Source organism: Mesoplodon bidens (genome assembly GCF_964165515.1).
Source record: "Mesoplodon bidens genome assembly, chromosome: 4".
In the NCBI taxonomy this organism is placed as follows: Eukaryota; Metazoa; Chordata; class Mammalia; order Artiodactyla; family Ziphiidae; genus Mesoplodon; species Mesoplodon bidens.
The window spans coordinates 66,628,797-66,651,636 of NC_138160.1; the positions used below are offsets into that span (position 1 = coordinate 66,628,797).

The 22,840-nt window shown below is 38.0% G+C and overlaps 1 protein-coding gene across 4 annotated transcripts in view; it reads left to right on the forward strand.

Annotated features, from left to right (window-relative positions):
- The window catches only part of ATG10 (autophagy related 10), a 234,428-nt gene that overhangs the window by 4,673 nt on the left and 206,915 nt on the right, over positions 1-22,840 (forward strand). For 3 of the 4 annotated variants that reach the window (XM_081231548.1, XM_081231551.1, XM_081231549.1), the window contains exon 2: positions 11,183-11,302. In XM_081231548.1, the coding sequence (XP_081087674.1) occupies positions 11,195-11,302 (108 nt within the window). In that variant the 5' untranslated portion in view covers positions 11,183-11,194. Of the gene's footprint in view, positions 1-2,231; positions 2,362-11,182; positions 11,303-22,840 lie in introns of those variants that run through there. The other variant, XM_081231550.1, reaches the window with a different exon arrangement.

Consider the following 22,840-nt stretch of genomic DNA (forward strand, 5'->3'; position numbering starts at 1 on the left):
TTTTTTGTCCTTTCTATCAATCAGTATACATTGTTTTCATCTTGGTTCTTTTCCTTCCGTGTTTGGAGATCACCTCATGTGTATATGCTAAAATGTTAATGAGATTCTTTTCCAGGTTCTGTACTTCTCTCTTTTGCCTCTTATATAGAGTTTGTCTAATATTGGGTTGGCCCAAGTTCATTCCGTTTTTTGCATAACATCTTATGGAAAAACCCGAACGAACCTTTTGACCAACCCAATATTATATGTTTGAATTCCCTTCCAGTTTTTTCTTCTTCAGTTTCCTTTTTAATCTTAGCTGTTTTTTTCCTTCTCATCTCCTGCTTTCAGAGGCTGTTTTTATTTTTCCTTTTTCTTTTTCAATTGGTAAATTAGATAATTTCTAAGTTTTTCTCCCGATTCCCAGTGTAAGCCCATTATAGGAGCAAGCTTTCTCTCTTCCTCTTTATGGCAGTGCTCCTCTTTCTTATGGTGCACAAGCTTCATCTTGGCCCTGTGCTATTATTGAGGTTTCAGGTTTTCTTACCTTGACAGAAGAGGGACTTGTGTAGGGATAGTGTTGCTCATTCTTGTCAGAGTGAGTAAGCTACCTTCATCCTCCTCACTGCACTTAGATGCTGGAGGACTCTTCTCAGTGTTAGGTTGGAGAGCATGTTGATAGATACAACCCAGTTTATGAAGAATAGATCTTTCTGTACTCAGGAGAGGTCTTATTTTCCCTTTGTCTAATCTTTCAGTCCAATGTCTCTAATGAGGGGAGTATTTTTCTGTAATTTGAAGTGGTTTATAGTTTGTTTTTTTAATAAATTTATTTTATTTTATTTTATTTTTTTGGCTGTTTTGGGTCTTTGTTGCTGCACGTGGGCTTTCTCTAGTTTCAGTGAGTGGGGGCTACTTTTTGTTGCAGTGTGCGGGCTTCTCATTGCTGTGGCTTCTCTTGTTGCAGAGCATGGGCTCTAGGCATGCAGGCTTCAGTAGTTGTGGCACACGCACTTCAGTAGTTGTGGCTTGTGGGCTCTAGAGTGCAGGCTCAGTAGTTGTGGTGCACGGGTTTAGTTGCTCCACGTCATGTAGGATCTTCCTGGACCAGGGCGCGAACCCATGTCCCCTGCGTTGGCAGGCAGATTCTTAACCACTGCGCCACCAGGGAAGCCTGGTTTATACTTTTTTGAGTGTAGTGGTGAGACTGTATTCTTCTGAGGGCTCATACTGTTCCCACAGCTACCTATTGCTGACACCTTCCACTCTGGCCATGAATATTATATCACTGGTAAAGAATGTTCTTGAAAGAGAATTACTAATGGGTATTAGAAGCCAGTTGTGGCATTTGCCAGTTTCTGTGGTGTAAATATTCCCACTGTGGTCAATTTCAGGCTGTCAACATTATGTCAACTGGCTCCCCAAATTCCTGAAAACTTAACTATTGACTTTTTGATACAATCCAGCTCCAGCATGCCACTGCATAAAGTTCCACTGAAGGAGATGTTCCCTAAGCTCTTGGAAGATGGTGGGGGTTGAGGAAAGGAAACGGTCTCATGAACTCTGTCCTCAGCCCCAAGCTGCGGGGCCACTGCAGGCTCTTTTTTTCTGAAGGAAATACAGAATTGAGGAGAGTGAGACGCCTTCTTATCCTCTTCCTAACTGGACTTTTTGCCGCAGAGGCCATAGCAAGCATAAGCTACCAATAAAGCTACCCCAAATCCCTCAATTCCAGTTTAGGTACAATGTTGTATCCTGTTTAAAGTTTGATTTCAGATGTGTGTTTCAGTGGGAAGGCAAGGAAGGAGTGCTGAGCCTGCTGGCCAGCTGCTGCCCAGCCTGAACCAGCTTCTTTTCTTTTGCTGCTTCCTGTGCTATTTATTGGATTACTGGGGTCACACCTGCTGTGCCCTACCCAGGCTGCCAAATGCCTTGAAATCCAGGCCCATTAATACCCCTATTAAAATGATTTTTTTTTTTTTTTTTTGTGGTACGCGGGCCTCTCACTGTTGTGGCCTCTCCCGTTGCGGAGCACAGGCTCCGGACGTGCAGGCTCAGGGGCCATGGCTCACGGGCCCACCTGCTCCGCGGCATGTGGGATCTTCCCGGACCGGGGCACGAACCCGTGTCCCCTGCATCGGCAGGCGGACTCTCAACCACTGCGCCACCAGGGAAGCCCAAAATGATCTATCTTTTGTCTCCGTGTTCTAGCATGAATCCTCCTCAAAAGTATCTCTGGTGCTAATTACAAATGCTTATTTTGGGGCCTTCAGAATCAGGTAATGTTTCTGGTCTGAGCCTAGGATTCCACATTTAAATTTGTACCCTGGGTGCTTCTTTACTCTTTAAAATCTGAGGACCACTGCCCGAGGATCCTGCTAGGTAAGTGATTAACTAATGTAAATTAATTCAAGCCAAATTCTCATAAAGATAATAGGTTGAATTCACTTCCCTAGCTAGTAACTGCTTTTTTTTTGGAAAGAGTCTAAATCTACAGTTAAAATGTAGAATTGCTGCAGGGAGGGACAAGTACAGAGGAAGTTGCCTAATTTTATTAGTTAAAAATGATCTTTAATGTTTAAAGGTGTGCATAGTACAATATGTTCTGTGATAATCACATTTTTGTAAATGATCTTAAGTTCTGGGGAAATTTAGTTATATGTCTTAAAGTGTTTTAGTCTTGTTAAGACTCTGATATATATTGATTTATAGATTCATCAAAAGAAATGTCTCTGACCAAAAACACAAAACAAACAAAAACAAAGAATCAGTTCCCCACACATTAGATTAAAAATCCTATAAAAAATATGGAGAGCTGTAGTGAAAAAAATTGTTTTTAAAATTAAGCAGGATCATATGAACAATGATTATATACACAGTGTTAGAATTCGTTGGGGCCGCTTTTCTGAAAAGATATATTTAATAGCAGCAGAATAAGCTTCTTCACACTGTCTACTTTAGGGCTAACCTATAGTTTAGAAAGACTTCTTTCACTTGGTGAGGAGAAAAAATTATTCTACCTTTCCAATCTTTAGCCTCTGTTGGAGCACTTAAAATAAGGTTTTGAGGGCTTCCCTGGTGGCGCAGTGGTTGAGAGTCCGCCTGCCGATGCAGGGGACACGGGTTCGTGCCCCGGTCCGGGAAGATCCCACATGCTGTGGAGCAGCCGGACCCGTGAGCCATGGCCTCTGAGCCTGCACGTCCGGAGCCCGTGCTCCGCAACGGGAGAGGCCACAACAGTGAGAGGCTCGCGTATGGCAAAAATAATAATAATAATAATAAGGTTTTGATTGTTTGAGCTTAAAAAAACAAACAAGCTGTTCAGCAAGTGTGAAAACTCAAGCAAAATAGATGTATTAACAACTTACACTTTATGACACAAAAGAGCTCTGACTCATTTCTGACTTTTCCTTATAATAAGAGATGAGAGGTTCATTGTTTAGGATAAGGTGAGAATTAGAAGTAGTCTTTTACTGTGAGTTCATCTGTGTTCTGTTGTCACCTCTGGTCTGAAGATAGCTTAAGTCTGGAAACATAGGCAGTTCACATGTCTCAGGTTTTCCATGTGCAAAATAAGGATTATTCTTGCCATTATTGCTTAATAAGCTGCAGTTGTGGTTATTTCCATTTTTGACCATAATTTCAGCCATCTCATAATAGAAAGTTCTTAAGATTCTAATTTCTGTCTCTACTAGTCTAGGAACCTGGTAAAGGACCAGAGTATTACAACTTGAAAAGTACATATAAAAATGTTAATTGAATTATATTTTCATTTTTAATGAGTTGAAATATTCTAACTTGAGCAAAGAGGCAATAATTACTCAGTGATATTTCATTATACCATATTATGATGATTTGAATTGAGATGGATATCATTTTAATATAATATAATTCCTAATTTTGTAATCAAGCCATAAGTGTTTTTATTATTGTATGTAACATCCTTCAGCAAAGCCCAGTCCTTAGATAATTTTAAAAGTATTCAGCCAAATATTAATTAGTGCTTTGATGTTCAGTCATCTTGCTAGTGGCACAGTGCTGTTAATTAGATAAACTATGGCTATTGAGTGAAATTTTATGTTTCGACTAACATTTTGAAGAGTTCAGTAAACCTCAAGTAACTGGAGGGCTTAGGGAATGGAGTGTTTTCACTTAGTTCAATTTTATTATTAAGTGAGGGTTTGTTTGGAATTTATAGAATGTTCCAAAATGTATTAGTATTCTTTATGACTTAAATTCAATTTTTCTTTGATTTAGTATCTCTCAGTATATGTCACGGTCATCATATAGTTGGAAAAATTATTTCTCTAACCACTTTGTTTTGGTCTTTCTATTCTCGTTCTGTATCCTCTCCCTGAGTGATCAAATGTGTTCTGTTATCTATGAAATGCTGATTTAGAATCAATATTTCTAGCTCAGATTCTCTTTCCTCTTGAGTTTCAGATCCATCTCAGAATTCCTGCTAGATCTCTTTGCTGGGTATTCCATAGACATTTCAAACTCAAACTCCGTACTGCTACATTAAACCCATCTCGCTCCCCAGACCTGCTTTTCCTAGAGGGATCTGTTTCAGTCAGTAGACTACCACTTAAGGCAAAGAGCTAGGACTCTTTCTTGAACCTTTTCTCCCATCAATCCCTTACATACCAAGGTCAGCCAGTTGTTGTAATGAGTATACTACATTATCAAAATATCTTTTGAATCCGTCTCTCTTCTACCCTACTGCCAATCTTTGGCTCTGTTTAGCATTATTTTGTCTCTCCTAAATGATTGTAAGGACCTTTTAACTGGTCTTCAGTCTGGTTAGATCTGTAGTCCCCTTTGGAAACCAGAATGCAAATCTGATCTGTTTACTACCATTTCAAAATCCTTTTGAGCCCTCAGGCTACAAGGCTGTCTTGACTTCATCAACTGTGGTTTTCTCAATACCCTTCCTCTACCTCTGTATTTTAGTCAAACAAGAGTTCTTCAATTACCAGACCTTCTCTTACATTCTTAGGCTTTTGCACAGTCTGTTCCCTTTACCTCCTCCTTTTGCTAAGTTAGCTTCTGTTCTTCCTTTTACAGACTTCTTAGATGTCACTTTCTCAACTTGTATCTGCACTGAAGCACCTTGTTAACCAAACTTCTTTGTGTAAACTTGAGATCTCAGTTACACCCTTGAAACATTTGACTGCCTTTGTAGAAGCCCCTGGAGTTTATCGACTCTTCTGTACTTGGTTCCTGTACTTGGTGCTTTCTCTTCCCAAACTTGTTCTCCAACTGTTCCCCTATTCCTCCATTGTGATCTCAGGAGCACACATCCACAGTAAAAAAAACTTGTCTAAACCCTTAATTCATTATTTCCTTTACTACATTCTGTGGAGTAAGATGTTAAAATGTGTTCCCAGGAAAAAGAATTTTGTGGTCAAAAGAGTTGGGAAACCCTGAGTTAATAGTTTCCCCATATAAATGTGCATTGTGAATCTCCAGGATGGGAGTGGTGAGTGGATGTAGTGTGGATGTTTCCACACGTATCTTACATGATGTTAACATCTGCACAGGTTAGTGCTTCCACTAACTCGTTTTAAAGGAAACTTGACTTAAAAAACAAACAAAACCCAAAAACTCTTTGAATGGAGGCTTTTTCCTCCACTCTACAAAGCTCAGGGTACTGAGATTGCTGGTAACCCCCACTTCTGAAGAGCCAACTTTAGGTTACTGCTTCTCCAGCCTCATGTAAATATTCCTGCTCCTTTGAGGCTCATGAAATTCAGCTCTACCAGGTATGGCAAGGTAGACTTTTTTCTCACATGCTGTCCCTAATCACTGGTAGTTGCTGCCTTGAGCGCCATCTTGAGAAGGAATCCGAGTCTGTGTTTGGCTATCATGAACACAGGCATTGGTTTATTAGTGATTATTCTTGATGGACTTGGCATTATATACCACATATTACTTACCACCTCTGTGCTCTATTGTCTTCTACTGTTTGCCCCTTGTCATTTCTAAATCTCCTAGTTTCACTTACATATTATTTAAAGAGCTCTCCATTCCCAGTAGCTCTCAGAATAATCCTAAATGACTTCAGTGTCCATGTGGAAGACAGCAAACATTACATGTCTTATAGTTGTTTAAACTTCCTGAGCTCCAGTGACCTTCATCTCCAAGCTACCTTATATACTTATTTCCATGGCCACAGCTGAGACCTTCTCAATTTCTAAATCTCATAGTCTTCCCATCTTCCATTTCCCTCCTTTCACTGCAGTTGTCCTTTACCCTCTTTCATATGCAGTATTTCTTGATACTGCCATATTTTTCCAGCCCCTTTAACCTTCTCTTGGCATCTTTTCTTTTTCTACATAATCTGGACCTCTGAGCTGTTCTCACTAGCATATTCTGTTTCCTCTTTCACCCTTATCCTTCCACTGACTCAACCCAGCAAAACCTCAACTTGCATGCATAGTCATTGCAGTCCTCTCTGCTGGTTCTGACGCTTGGGGAGCTGAGCACTTCCGAAGGCAACCACAATACCTCACAGAGTGTGGCACTGCAAATTCAGGCTCCCAGCCTGTGCTGGGCCTTCACTTGTATCTGCTCATCTTAAAATGCTGTCCTTTCTTCTTCTTCACCATCAATTCCTAATCTATACTCGCTTTCTCAAGCACTCTCCTTTTATCATTATTCTCTACCCCTGCATCTGAAAATCTTGTGATCATTAGACTTTGTCTTCCTTAATTTGGGGTGCTATTTGAAAAACTTCTCTAATTTTTATATTCATCCTCAAATGCCTTTCCTCTGATTGCAAGGGACAAGGTGTTAATTGTGTTGTTCAAATCCATCCTGTGCTGATGACCACATCTCCTCCCAGCCCCTTTAGGATATTGCTTCATCAGTCACTTTCTCTCTTTGGTATTTTCAACGTTTACCTCTCTCCAACCCCCTTTGCTCAGCTTAAACATATATTCATATCTCCCTTTCTTAGGAAAAACAGTATCCTCCCTTAAGCCTATGTGCTGCTTCTGCTACCAATTTGTATCACTTTTCAATCAAATTTTTTGAAAAGTAGTCTACAAAGTTTTTACTTATTTCCTCACTTGTAGTTTTCTCCTCAGCCCACCACAACCTGGCTTCTCTCTCCACCATTGCTGAAACTGCTCATTAAGGCATCAATGACTGCTTCATTTTCAAACTCCATGGATATTTTCAGTCCATTTCTTAACAGGCCTCTCTTTTCTTTTGACATTGTTGGTTCTTTGTTAGCTATTCTCTACTCCCTGGGCTCTGTGGCACTGTTCTTGCTAGGATCTCCTAATGCCTGACTCATTCTCTAGCTCTTTTGTTCATTCCTCTTCCTCAATAGGTCCCTTAAATGCTGCTGCTCTGAAGGTTTCTTTCTCAACCCACTGCTCTTCTCACTATGCATACAGGTTCCTAACTTTTTGGTTAAGACCCCTCAAACAATCTGTTGAAAATTATAGAATCTTTCCTTTCCAAAATATAGATAGGCATATACATACAAAATTTAGTGTAAAAATCATGACCCACCAGAAGGCTTATTAAAAATTTGCTATATGCATTCCAGCTGGGCAGTATTCACCCTCATGGTTTCATTTGTCTCTTTTAAACAGATGACTTCCAAATCTCTTAAGTTCATTTTAGCTTGCCTCCATAACTTAAGATGCGTATTCTTTCTGCTCCATTTCATTGCCTGGGTTTAGATCCTCATGACCTTTCATCCAGCAACAGCTTCTAACTCTCCTCCCTGCCCTCAGGCTGTACCCTTCAGATCCGTCTTCCACAGAACCACCGATGATTTACTATTCTGACCTTTACAGCTCCAACGTCTGATTCTCTGTTTCCTGTGAGACAGTCCAAACTCTGTCATGGCACACAAGTGACCTTTCAGGAAGTTCATCACTATCCTATCTGGTATCTTTGAGGCCCTTCCTATCCATTTCTCCTCCACTAGTGAGGGCAGACAGATTTAACTTGCATGGGATTTGACTATCTCTGTCTTACTATACTCTCTTTATCATGTTGGTGACATCAAACTTGCGGTTCTGTACACCCTTACTTACCTTGGTTCACACTGTCCTCCCCGCTTGGACCGCTGTTCTAACCCCTGTGCTTCACTCACTGACAATTTGCCCTGCAAAAACTCCTACTTAACCTTAAAGGTTCATCTCCACCCCTACCCCAGACACTTTCCCACACCATCCCCTCTTTGTAAGGAACTCTTCTTGTGCCTACCATAATCTGTGCATCGCTCCATTGTATATACTTTAACTCGAAGTCCTCTTTTCCATTGCTATCAGAATTAAGAGTTGAGCTGTTAACTGAGAAATTTGACTAAAGCTAGAGTTAAAAAAATACATATGTACTTAAAACATTTTATTTCAACTTAAAACATATAAACATTCATTTGCAAATTTTCTCATGTATGACCAAGACATTTTCTTTGAGTATGGGTACTTGATTGGAATTCATTGTTCATCCTTAATTATACCGAACCAGGAATGCATCCTGTAAATTTCTAGTTTTGGTTTAAAAGAAAGAACTCAAGCCACTTGTGCCACAATCTGAGTGCATAATCCTTGATTTGTATGATATTTTTTCCCCTCAGCCAATCTTTTCAGTTGTATTGTCTATAACTAGTTCAATAGTAGTTTGTTTTTTCTTATGAAGACTTACCTTTATAGTCTTTCCAAGTCTTTATAAAGTCTACATCATAGAAATAACAGTTGTGTTTCTTTTTTACTTACATTTTATTGTTTTGGTTTGTGTTGCATTTAATTAAAGTATGTATTTATGATACATGAATATGGTTTGTGAAAGTACACTCAACTGATAGGAGCAGAGATGCTACATAAAAAGCATGCTGTAGAGTTTAGTCATTGTTTTACAGAAGGAATAGACACTGTGTCAGTTAATCTGGCAAGTTGAATGGAGGTTGGTCTTATAAGAGAGTTTCTGCTGTAATTATTGTTACTGGTTATCTCCCTTCATTGCAAGATAAGTTCTTTTTTTTTTTTTTTTTTTTTTACAGTTCATACTTCATTTACTTATTCATTCATCCAACAAATGTTTATCAGGTTCAGTCTAGAGCCAGGCACTAAGCTGGGTGCTGGGGGTACCAAGATGAATTAGACTTGGATCTTGTCCTTGAGATGTTCATGGTCTAGTGGGGGAAATAAGGTACATCTTGATGGAAGCATCCTGGAGGGACACCTGTAGAATGTGTATGAGTTTGCCAGGTGGGTAAACGCTTCTGCAACCACGAAGGGCAGAGAAGTAAGCAGCTATAGAGTGACTGTCCCCCGGGGAACCTTTGGCAATGTCTGGAGACATTTTTGGTTGTCACACCTGGGAAAAGGGATCCTACTGGCATCCCAGTGGATAGAGACCAGGAATGCTGCTCAACATCCTACAATGCTTCATTCAAGATAAGTTCTTACAAGGAAAGGACTATGCATATTTTCATTTTTGTGTATCTAACCTTTACCTATGCACAGTGCCTACTACTTACATACAATACGTATTTGTTGGATGAGTGAACAAATTCTTATGTAGGTCATACTAAATTTGAATAATCAGAAAGAACACTGGACTGGGAATCATCTAGTATAGACAGATCATTGGCCCTGGAGCCAAACTGGGGTTTGAACTTTTCCTCATTTGTATTCTTGAGCAGATTACTTACTCTTTTTCATTTGAGGAATGAGGATAACAGCAGCCTTTGGGTTGTGTGAGGATTAAATGGGAATGTGAAGTGTCTAGCATTAAGTACCTGACATAGTAAGCAGTTAACAAGTGCTAATTGTCCTGATGATGCTTATCACTAATGAGGAGAATGTGGGAATTCACTTGGTCCAACTTTTCTCATCAAGAGACTTGAAGTATATAATCTGAGTTTCCTTCCAGCTGCTCTAAAATTTTCTTTCTATAAACAATGTTTCATATTTTAGGTAGATTTATATAACAAATATGTGGGTAATCCTTGATTTTGGCACATTTGTAGACTCAATAAAGTAGGTAATTAATTAGGTGATCATCACCTTACACCTTGCAGAACAAATACTTTCAGGCTTTAGAACATCTTTTGTTAGTGAGTTGAACTCTAATATAAGGTGTGAAGAACAGCCCAGCTCCACTAATCATTGTGATGCTGTCTATATAAGAGCTAAGGTAGGAGATAGAGAAGGAAGTGTGAGGAGGTTGTTTGGAAACATTAGCTTAGAAGAAGTGAGATAATGAACACTTGAAAGTTAATTTATGGACAAACTAAACTTTTTGAACCATAGATACATATTTGTTATCAATACAAAGCTAGGTTTTGGGTTTTCATGTTTTTTTAAAAAATAAATTTATTTATTTATTTATTTTTGGATACATTGGGTCTTCGTTGCTGTGCACGGGCTTTCTCTAGTTGCGCGAGCAGGGGCTACTCTTCGTTGCGGTGCGTGGGCTTCTCTTTGCGGTGGCTTCTCTTGTTGCGGAGCATGGGCTCTAGGCACGTGGGCTTCAGTAGTGCGGGCTCTAGATCGCAGGCTCAGTAGTTGTGGTGCATGGGCTTAGTTGGTCTGCTGCATGTGGGATCCGCCCGGACCAGGGCTTGAACCCGTGTCCCCTGCACTGGAAGGCGGATTCCCAACCCCTGCACCACCAAGGAAGTCCCTGGGTTTTCATGTTGAGCACATTTTCTTCCTGATTAAAAAAGGGGGATAGGGTGAGAAAGATGGAAACAAAACACTTTTTTTTTTTTTGGAGTGACTCTGAGGTTATTTTCCAATGTACATCCCAAATTTTTGTTTGTTTAAAGAAGTAAGTGAATTAGCTGAATTCTTTTTTTTTTTTTTAAAGAAGATGTTGGGGGTAGGAGTTTATTAATTAATTTATTTATTTTTGCTGTGTTGGGTCTTAGTTTCTGTGTGAGGGCTTTCTCTAGCTGTGGCAAGCAGGGGCCACTCCTCATCGCGGTGCGTGGGCCTCTCACTGTCGCGGCCTCTCTTGTCACGGAGCACAGGCTCCAGACGCGCAGGCTCAGTAGTTGTGGCTCACGGGCCCAGCTGCTCCGCGGCATGTGGGATCCTCCCAGACCAGGGCTCGAACCCGTGTCCCCCGCATTAGCAGGCAGACTCTCAACCACTGCGCCACCAGGGAAGCCCTAGCTGAATTCTTTTCAGTATTCATTCCACAGCTGATGCTAATAGTTTTTATATTTCAGTTGTTATTTAGTATGGAAGAAGATGAGTTCTTTGGAGAAGAAACGTTCCAGCATTATTGTGCAGAATTCATTAAACATTCACAGAAGATAGGCGATGGCTGGGAATGGAGAATTTCAAAGGTAAGAAAATTTTATTTTCTATTTCAATGGGTTTTTTTTGTTTCATCCCCCACAAAAACCTCAGTAATTGAAAGTAATGTATGAAAGCTAGTTTGATTTAGTAGAAGGCTTAAATTGAAGAATGTTTTAAGACAGATGTCCATTTTATTACTTCAGCTATATATACTCATTATAATTAGGCTAATGAAGTATTATCTACATAAGTCCTTAGGTGAACTGCTTTAATTTAATAATAAGAGTTGTTAGCATATTAATTATCTGAATGTAAACAGATGCTTCTGTAGTGCTTCAAACCATTTGCTTACACTATTAATTGTCTTAGGAGACTACTTTTGTCCAGAGAGTGGAAAGATAATCCAGAAACCAAACCATAGTCAAATAATCACAAATTCTGAAATATTGAGGACTGTATTCACTGGGAATTTCTTAATAATATAAATACTTCCAAAACATTATTTCTTTTGATTCTATTCAGTAGTAATAATGTAAAAGGTCTATGTACTCATTTATTTCCACACATACATTTAGTAAGGTTCTCTGCCAAAAGCTCTTTAAGAGTTCCTTGAAATCCTGTTCTTAGAGAATAAGTAAATTTTCTCTACTTGACATTTTATCTGATCCATGAAAAAGTGGTGAATCCTGATTCTCTGCTGATTAGCTCTGTTTCCTATATGAAATTTGAGAAATGAGAACAGTTTTGAGCTTATTCCTATGATTCAGATCTAGAGGCTAGGGAAATGCAGGCCTTGATCAGATCTAGATTGTCACTGGGAGGAGAAGCCATGATTCCTCTTGGGTCGTATATCAGCTAAGCTTTGACAGGGGAGCTCATGTGAGGGTTCAGAGGTATAGAGTCAATTTCTTGTGGTGGATTCTAGCCCCACTCTCTAAGCTAGTGATGGGACAGTTCATAAACTTTTAAGGCATCTCTTGCTCTAGGGTAACATGACCTTACAACATCTTTTATTAATTTTGTTCCTGAGTATTTAATAATTTTGTTTGCTATTGTGTTTGAATTTTTAGTCATCTTATTTCTTCTATGATTATTATTGACATATAAAAGAACTGCTAATTTTTGTATATTAATTTTGTAACCATTCAGTCATCTTACTGAATTCTCCTGTTAATTTTCATAATTTTTCAGTGATTTCTCTTGTGTCTTCTAGGTAGAGTGAGGTTATCTGCAAATGAGGAATTTTTTGTTGCCTTCTTTGTAATATTTCTCCCTACTATTTTATGAACTGAGTAGAAAAATGTTAATAGTAATAACAGCTCTCTTTGTCTTCTTCCTGACTTTAATATTAATGCTTCTGATATGTAATGATTAAAATGTTGGTTGTCTATTCATTGAATGAGAATAGGTTTCTGACCCCTTTTGTCCTGTAATAATTTGTGTGATTATTCCTTGGGAACTTTCCCTTTTTACCAGGTTAAAAAAAAAAAGAATTTTTCTTTTATCTTAAGTTGGAGGCAGGATAATAGAGATTCCTGTTACCATTTCAGTGACCTAGCAGAGTGGGGGAGCAGAAAGGTAGGGAGGAAGTTAGGTCTGTGTGTGTGTGTGTGTGTATGTGTGTATGTGTGTGTGTTGGGGGACTCTGGGGAAGATCTCCAGGAGACAAATTATATGTCAGAAGTTTCTTCACTGAATTTGTTGAAACTAGTGCCATAAGAACCAGTTTCCAGGATTTGTTTTTATTCTGGCCTGGCCTCTACTTCACGGATGGGTATGGCTAAGTCTAGTTTCTTGTTTGCTGCCACTTTCTGCTGAGTTCCCTACCCTTTGGAGTAAGAATTGCACCTCTAATTAAGGACTGTTCTCTTTAATGTGGGGGTAAGCCTGTAGATAGTATCAAAACAAAACAAAACATTCATCAGAGAAAATCTTTATAGCCTTAGGGTAAGGACTGCAAACTCAAAAGTCTGTGAAGACCTGGTTGGGTAATGTAAGTGGGTCACGCTGCCAGGGACAAGACAGAATGGACACTGAGTCTTGGGGCCTGTGGCTGACCAGAGTGCTTGGCCTGAGGCCAGGTTGGAAACATGGACCCAGGGGTTTACCAGATCTTCCAAGAAAAGTAAAAAAGATTTGGGGGTAAAATCTAAATTTTTAAAGGTTGGCAACTAATTAAAAAAGATATTTTTTAAACACAGTGAGGACCAAACCCAACATGCCAGTGAAGTATAATATGTGGGCTCTGTGTGGCCAGTGGGTGACTTCTGGGACTGGGTGTCTGCATGGTGTTGACTGCGGTTTCTCACGCAGCCCTGCCTCAGTGCATGCTGTTGTTCTGAATTAGGAAAAGGGGCTCCAGCAAGGAGATCCCTCTCTTCTGTATTTTGGAATATTAGTATTTTTACTACTTAATTTCTGCAGTTCTATATCCAGTTTAAGAAGGAAATTGTGAATCAGTCACTTGTTTATTTCCTTTAACCTTCCATCTGTATTACATCTCAGGCTTTGTGGGACTGTTTGGAGACAATACTTAGAATATTCTTTTACTTTTTAGGCTCCAGAAATTAATTTTTATATTAAAAATAGTTGTATTGATGTATAATTGACAAACAATAAACTACACATATTTAAAATGTATAATTTGATAAGTTTTTGACATATGTACGGACCTTGAACCTTCACTACAATCAGGAGAGTGAACATATCCGTCATCCCCAAAAGTTTCCTAATACAACTTTTTAATGCCTCTCTCTGCCCCTTTTTGCCGCTTATTTTTAAAAAAACCTTTGTTTATCCCTGTATGTAGAGGCTCCTTTAAAGAGTGCATATATTGTCACTCATACCTTCAGGTTTGTTCATAAATCACTTTGGTACCATCCATTTTATTTTTTAATTTTAACGTAATTGTGACAATGTTTAGAGAATTGGTATAATTCAACTTTTTATATAAGGCAAAGCATCATTTTTCCTGCAAAGTTGATGAGAAAAGCAATGTGAATTAATGAAACATGTAAATAATTTAAAATTTTTAAAAGGAAGAAGTTTCTTAAAATAATCAAAATAGTCCTAATTTTTATATCTGGAGGTATGCAGATTAAGGAGAATACTTCTAAATCAATAGTTTTTCAGTGGGGCTTAATTCTTTTGGCATCTGGGCAGGATAGTTCTTCTTGTTCTCCTACCCCCATCATCTCCAAACCCTTCAGGAAGGCGGTACACTTTTGTTGAGAGCCATTGTTTAACATGATGGTCTGTCAGATATTAAAGATAGTGGTTAATAGCATGGGCTTCAGAGTTAGATAGACCTGAGTACAAATCCTGACTCTACCATTTACTAGCTGGATTTTAGACAAATTACTTAATGTCTCCAAACTTCATTTTCTTTACCTATAAAATAGGAATAATAATAATACTCACCTAACATGGCTATTGTATACATTAAATGAGATTTGCATTCAAAAAGTTTAGCACAGTTTCTGGCACGTGGACAGTTATATTGTGGTTATAATTTTTAGTTGGTTGTTTGAAATTTTCAGCATCTTTTGTTATAGAAATAAAGCTATGAATGAAATTGTAGTTAGCTTTTCAGAAACCTTTATGAAAATCTATTAGCACCAAATATACCGTATGGTCTGTAGTGTATTGTTCTGAATTCTCTACAATAAGAAAGGGGAGCAGAAGATGGTAAATAACAATGAATGCAATTGTTTGAAACACATTATAGGGTTATGTTGTTTTATTGCACTTTGCTTTATTGCACTTTATGGATATTGCATGTTTTACAAATTGAAGTTTTGTGGTAACCCTGCCTCAAGCAAGTCTATTGGTGCCACTTTTCCAACAACATTTGCTCACTCGTGTCTCTGTGTCATATTTTGATAATTCTCACAGTATTTCAAACTTTTTCATTATTTTATTTGTTATGGTGATCTGTGACCAGATCAGTGATCTTTCATGTTAGTATTGTGATTGTTTTGGGGTGCCAGGAATCCTGCCCATTAAGACAGCGAACTTAATAAATGTGTGTGTTCTGACTGCTCCACTGACTGGCCATTGCCCCATCTCTGTCCCTCTCCTCGGGCCTCCCTATTTCCTGAGACACAACAATATTGAAATTAGGCCAATTAATAACCCTACAATGGCCTCTAAGTGCTCAAGTGAAAGTAAGCATTGCCTATCTTCACTTTGAATCAGAAACTGGAAATGATTAAGCTTAGTGAGGAAGGCATGTCAAAAGCTGAGTAGATCAAAACCTAGGCCTCTTGCACCAAACAGTTAGCCAAGTTGTAGATGCAAAGCAGAAGCTCTTGAAGGAAGTTAAGTGTGCTACTCCAGTGAATATGCGAATGATAAGAAAGTGAAACAGCCTTACTGCTGATAAGAAGAAAGTTTTAGTGGTTGGGATAGAAGATCAAACCAGGACAACTTCCCATAAGCCAAAGCCTAATCCAGAGGAAGGCCCTATCTCTTCAATTCTATGACGGCTGAGAAAGGTGAGGGAGTTACAGAAGAAAAGTTTGAAGCTAGCAGAGTTTGGCTCATGAGGTTTCAGGAAAGAAACTATCTCCATAACATAGAAGTGTGAGGTGAAGCAGCAGGGGCTGAATGTAGAAGCTGCAGCAAATTATCCAGAAGATCTAGCTAAGATCACCAATTAAGGTACCTACACTAAACAACAAATTTTCAGTGTAGACAAAACAGCCTTCTATTGGAAGAAGATGCCATCTAGGACTTTCACAGCTAGAGAGGAGAAGTCAATGCCTGGCTCCGAAACTTCAAAGACATAAAGGCTGACTGTCTTGTTAGGGGCTAATACAGCTGGTGACTTTGACTTTAAGTTGAAGCCAGTGCTCATTTATGATTCTGAAAATTTTAGGGCCCTTTAGGTTATGCTAAATCTACTCTGCCTGTGTTCTATAAATGGAGCAAAAAAAGCCTGGATGATAGCACATCTATTTATAAGTGGTTTACTGAATATATTAAGCCCACTGTTGAGACATACTGTTCAGAAAAAAAGGTTCATTTCAAAATAGCACTGGTCATTGACAATGTACCTAGTCACCCGACAGCTCTGATGGAGATGTACAACAAGATTAATATTGTTTTCATGCTTACTAACACAACATCCATTCTGCAGCCCATGGTTCGAGTAATTTCAACTTTCAAGTCACATTTTGTAAGAGATACATTTTATAAGGTTATAGCTGCCAAAGATAGTGATTCCTCAGTTGGATCTGGGCAAAGTCAGTTGAAAGCCGCCTGGAAAGGACTCACCATTCTAGGTGCCATTAGGAACACTGTGATTCATGGGAAGAAGTCAAAATGTCAACATTAACAGGAGTTTGGAAGAAGTTGACCAATCCTCATGGATGACTTTGTGGGGTTCAATACTTCAGTGGAGGAAGTCACTGCAGATGTAGTAGAAATAGCAAGAGAACTAGGATTAGAAGTGGAGCCTGAAGATGTGACTGACTTACAGCAATCTCATGATAAAACTTGAACAGATGAGGAGTTGCTTCTTACGGATGAGCAAAGAAAGTGGTTTCGTGAGATAGAATCTACTCCTGGTGAAGATGCTGTGACGAACTGACAACAAAGGATTTAGAATATGACATAAACTTAGTTGATAAAGCAGAAACAGGGTTTGAGAGGACTGACTCCAGTTTAGAAAGAAATTCAAAATGGGTAAAATGCTATCAAACAGCATTGCATGCTACAGAGACATCGTTGGTGAAAGAAGTGGTCAGTCGATGTTGCAAACTTCATTGTTGTCTTATTGTAAGAAATTGTCCCAACCTTCAGTGACCACCACCCTGATGAGTCAGCAGCCATCAACATCGAGACAAGACACTCCACCAGCAAAATGATTATGACTCACTGGAGGCTCAGATGATGGTTAACATTTTTTAGCAATAAAGTATTTTTTGTTCATACAATGTGTTTTTAGACCTAATGCTATTGCACACTTAATATAGTGTATACATAACTTTTATATGCATTGGGAAACATAACTTAGTATAGTGTAAACATAACTTTTATATGCATTGGGAAACCAAAAAATTCATGTGACTCGCTGTATTGTGTTATTTGCTTTATTGTGGAGGTCTGAAACCTAGCCCTTTATATCTCCAGTATATGTCTGTATATATCTTAAAAACCCATGGGCTCATAATGTTAGAGAAGGAGGGAGGGATGGGGGGTGGGGACAAAGAGAGAGAGAGAGAGAGGGAGTGGAGCAGAAGAGACTCCAAACCTAACTCACTGAACACCATTGGGAGTATCTAGGACAACTCATCAACTCCTTGGTCTGAAAATTGTTAGTCAAAAGGAAAGAAATAAGCATTTATCCTGTCTTTCCTGTATGAATTATATCTCATAGTAACCAAATAGCCTAATTTGATAAGGAATTTTTTTTCCCTGAGAATTCCATCTAATAAATATAGAAAGGATGATAGAATTAGAAAGTCATCACTTTTCAATCCCTAATGAAATGAATTAGTCAACAATAATCAGTAGATGAAAATATAAGGTGAAAAATTGATGTGAAGTTTACAAAAGAGGGATTGATCTATCATTACCTGAACCTAGCATTCAATCTTATCATTACTAAAAATAGGATATCCAGATATTATGTACTTTCTGAAGTTTTATAACCTGAATCACAGAGCACAGTCCATGGGATATTCTTGCCCCCAAAGATGAACCTGAATAGAACCAATTAAGGAAGACAAGTGATAGAAGACCAAGTTAATTGACACCACAGGACAAATAGAAAAATCCAGAAATCTAAAGGATATTTGACCCAGTTTCCTTAAAAAGTTAATGGTAGGATAAAGAAGTGAGGAGGAGGACTGCACTTCTAACTATTTAGAATTAAGGACCAGTTTTTTGTTTTGTTTTGTTTTTAAAATATCCTTGGGGCAGCAACCAGTAAGCTGTCCCGGTGCGCAAAACTAGTGTGCAGCTCAGATCATGTGAGACTCAATCATGGGAGGGTGAGATTACCAGCCTGGTTCACTAGATGGGTCCACTGACCATGCACTTGGGTGTGTTGACAGTGTCAACTTGCTATGAAAGTTTCTAAGTCCTTACTTTCCTTTTCTGAATTTATCTTATTGACCCATAACAAAGAATTTGCAGATTAAGAATAGTTTTGGGACTGGTAATTTACAATTAGTCCTTGAATTGGCACCAGTTCAGACCACATTTTGAGTAGCGCTACTCTAAATTAATAGAAATCAGGAGGCATAGCCTAATGTAATGTGTGAACCTTCTTTGGACCCTGACTCAAATCAACTGTTTTTACAGGACCTTTTTTGAGACAGTTGGGGATATTTGATTATGGACTAAGGTATAAAATGATACTAATGAGGTTAGCAAAGAAAAAAATACACCAGGGATAGATGAAGCAAATGTGGCAAAATCATGACATATATTGAATATAAGTAATGTGTATATAGGTTTAATTTTGGTACTGTTCTCTCTACTTTTTTGTATATTACATATATGCTTCCTTTTCTTCAGTGTCATCACAATTTATTCTTCACCCTAAACTTTATTCATCATTACAAATGTTCTTAGCCTTGTCTTAGATTCAGAGCCCTTTTGGGAATTTGTGCAGTTTAAAACTTCAAAGCAACTTGCCTTCTAAAATTTTTTCTTTTGTTTTTGTGTTTTTACTCACTGGATATGAGTACATTAGTTCTGTGATATCACCTTTTACAGGTTATTGATAAAATAATTTCCCATAGCTTTTCAACTATATTCTCTCACTTTTGTATAGCAGAAACAGGAAGAGAGACCATTCAGATACTGAAAACAAAATATTCTATTCTATTAATACTAATTTTGAGATTAAATTTTATACAAATAACACTAGATTATTTTGTATGTTACTCTTTTTTTTAAAAAAATTTAAATTGAAGTATAGTTGATTTACTTTGATTTACAATGATATGCAGAAGAATTGTTTATTTTATTTTATTTTATTTATTTTGGCCTCATTGCATGGCATGCAGGTGGCATGAGGGAACTTACAAGACCAGGGATCAAGCCCATGCCCTCTGCAATGGAAGCACAGAGTCTTAACCACTGGAACACCATGGAAGTCCTGTTATTCTTAAAGAAGAATTAAAAGGCCTCTGCTCCCCACCCCCTATTAATCCCTGTCTCTTCAGTTAAACCTACTTGATTATATCTTGAAATTTCATAGCAGCACACTAGAAATATTTTGATTATTTCCCTGACAGCTTAGGAACCCTTATTGAAAGGGCCTATTTCCTAATTTATATAGAGTAAAAATTTTAAATTTTATTTTATTCTTAGAAATTTAAACAATTTAAATTTCTTTTTGATTCCTGATTTTTTTTTTTTGGTACGCGGGCCTCTCACTGTTGTGGCCTCTCCCGTTGTGGAGCACAGGCTCCGGATGCGCCGGCTCAGCGGCCATGGCTCACGGGCCCAGCCTCTCTGCGGCATGTGGGATTTTCCTGGACCGGGGCATGAATCCACGTCCCCTTCATCGGCAGGCGGACTCTCAACCACTGCGCCACCAGGGAAGTCTTTGATTCCTGATTTTTCATTCCGTTTTAATTCCTTCCTTTCAGAAGTCTTTCTCTCCGATTAATTCACATTGATTTTCTTAAAACCCTTCAACATTATCCTAATTACATCAAATTCATATTTTTAAAATAAATTCTAAAATATTTCCATATCTTACTTCATTCCATCTTTTAACACTATCTTGTTAGAAAACCCACCCTACCCTTCCCATCAATCCTGCTGCCATACTGAATTTCTCACCTTGTTTATTTGCACAGATATCTTTAACGTCTTACTATGAAAAATTTTAAGCATACAAAAGCAAAGAGAATAGTATAATGAATTCCCATGTACCTATCACTTAACTCCCACAATTACCAACTCACAGCCAGGAATATACTGTTTCAAAGCATATATCATGAAGTGACATGATATATCTCAATTTAATTAAGTTGGTTTTCTTTTTTCCCCTTCCCCCATATGTCTTAAAATTATGGGTTTTTCAAGTGCACTCTAAATTTATTTATCATTAATATTAAAATTAATGATCTCAGAAAAAGACTCTAGAGACATAAAATATTATTTCTACAAATTTTTATTTATTTTAAAAATTATGGTAAAATACATATACATAACACAAAATTTATCATCTTAACCATTTTTTTTTTTTCGCGGTACTTGGGCCTCGCAGTGTTGTGGCCTCTCCCGTTGCGGAGCACAGGCTCCGGACGCGCAGGCCCAGCGGCCATGGCTCACGGGCCCAGCCGCTTCGTGGCACGCAGGATTCTCCCGGACCGGGGCACGAACCCACGTCCCCTGCCGCGGCAGGCGGACGCTCAATCACTGTGCCACCAGGGAAGCCCGATCATAGCCATTTTTAAGTCTATAGTTCAGTAGCCTTAAGTACATTCACATTGTTGTGCAACCAAGTTCCAGAACTGTTTTCATCTTGCAAAATCGAAACTCTATACCCCTTAAACACTAACTCCTCATTCCTCCCTTCCCCAGCCCCTGGCAACTACCCTTCTACCTTATATGAATTTGACTACTCTAGGTAGTTCATATAAGGGGAATCATACAGTATTTATCTTTTTGTGACTGGCTTATTTCACTTAGCATGATGTCTTCGAAGTTCACCCATTATTTCTACAAATTTTGACTTAGGGATTTATAAAGTAGAGAAGTAAACAGAGAATTGGGGGTGAATTTCCGTTAGATGATGGCATCTTGAATTACATAGCCTCATTCTGTTAAGAGATTTCATTTCTTTTATTTTGAAGCATGACATTATTAAAGAGAGTTAAAAATGCTTTCTGTGTGGGTCTGGTAAGACTAATTTTTCATCATGTCTCCAATTTGCTGATACTATATAAATCCTACTGGCTAGTTCTATCAGAAACATAATCAAATTCGAGAGTAAATAATGGAATTAATATCTTAAATACAGTTATTTTACTTTGCCTATGCATTCATTTTTGTGGTATTTATACACTGAGTTGTTGGAAGTAAGGCTTTCTATTTTAAAGGTGAAATATTAACTATCCTCTTATACTTTTTGATCTCTATGTACACAATATCCTTAGATAGATTCTTTGCTAAAATTTAGTGACATTTTTAAGGTTTACGAAAAGAATAGATGTTTCCCACAGGTTTCTTAGTATAATATTGCTTTATGTGAGTAACAAATAAATACATTTGTTGGTTTGAAATACTTAATTTTGCTTAACTTTTATTCTTCTTCCTCCAGCTTATTAAAGACATTTTTTATATATCCCAGTATTAATCCTTTTTAGGGTGGCTGTGGGCATGTTATTACTATTAGTTTTAGTGTAATGCTGTATTTGTTTAAGTCATCTACTGTGAGTTAATGAAATATCATTTCTGGCCCCAAATGTCACTAGATAAAGATTAAATATATTGCATTCACATAGTCTCTTGATTAGACTAAAGTAGAGTTTTTTTTAGTTTATCTTTGGAGATTAGGAGAAAAATGCACTTGGAGCAGCATGCTGTGTTTTTGTAACAAACATTGACTCATAGTTACACTAGGTTTTTCATTCATAATTTATTGTGTGTTATGATATGATCTGTCACTTAAGCATATGCAAATCTTAAGCAATCACTTCAAGAAGAACAAGTTGTATTACTTGTGAATTAAATATTTTTGAACACCATTTTTAAAGACTATCAAGAGTATCAGAAAGGAAAGCTGTAATACTTTACAAATTTATCAATTGAACTTAAACAGTGATAGTAATTGTGCACATTTAACAATTAAAAGCACATTCTTGGCTAACAGTGATGTTTGAGTTCACTGGGCAGGCTGGCAGGCTCTATTTCAAAAAGCCTCCTAGGGAGTGAACACTGGTAAGTTTATCAAGCCCAGGATCTGACCCTCAGATTCAGATAGAATGGAATGGAGCTGTCTCTCAAAGAGGGATCCACATTGAGCAATGTCAAATTATATATATATATATATGTATATATATATCCTTTGACATTTGTATCCTGATATATATATATATCAGAATGTAATTTATTAATTTATAATGAATAGAATTGTCAAATGAACTGGAATGCTCCTGTGATTGTGATGATTCATTTTGTTTTGTAAGTGGGCAAATCACAATTGCGTGAACACAGAATGAGTACAAATTCTCATGTGTAGCTATATGAATGAAATATTTAGTGGCATAATCTAAGAGTGGCATCATACATCTGGCTCTGCAGTAGGGATAATCTTACCATTTGAGGCCAAGTTGTTTAAAGTAATGATATGTAGGGTAGGAAGTCTCTTTCTTGAATAGTGTAGTGGGCAATGCTAATGTTTCCTCCACTGATCTCATTTTTTTTTTTAAGTTTTAATGACTGACCAGTCTCTTTTAGTTGCCATTTGATTATAGCCAAATCTTGCAGACTGGGGAGTTATTCTGTCTCTTTAGGGTAATTTGCCCATCTGCTCTGATCTATTATGAGTTAATTTCATGCTTGAACTTGAAAAATGCTTATTTCCAAAGCCTTGGATTGGGCCTCCAGTTACA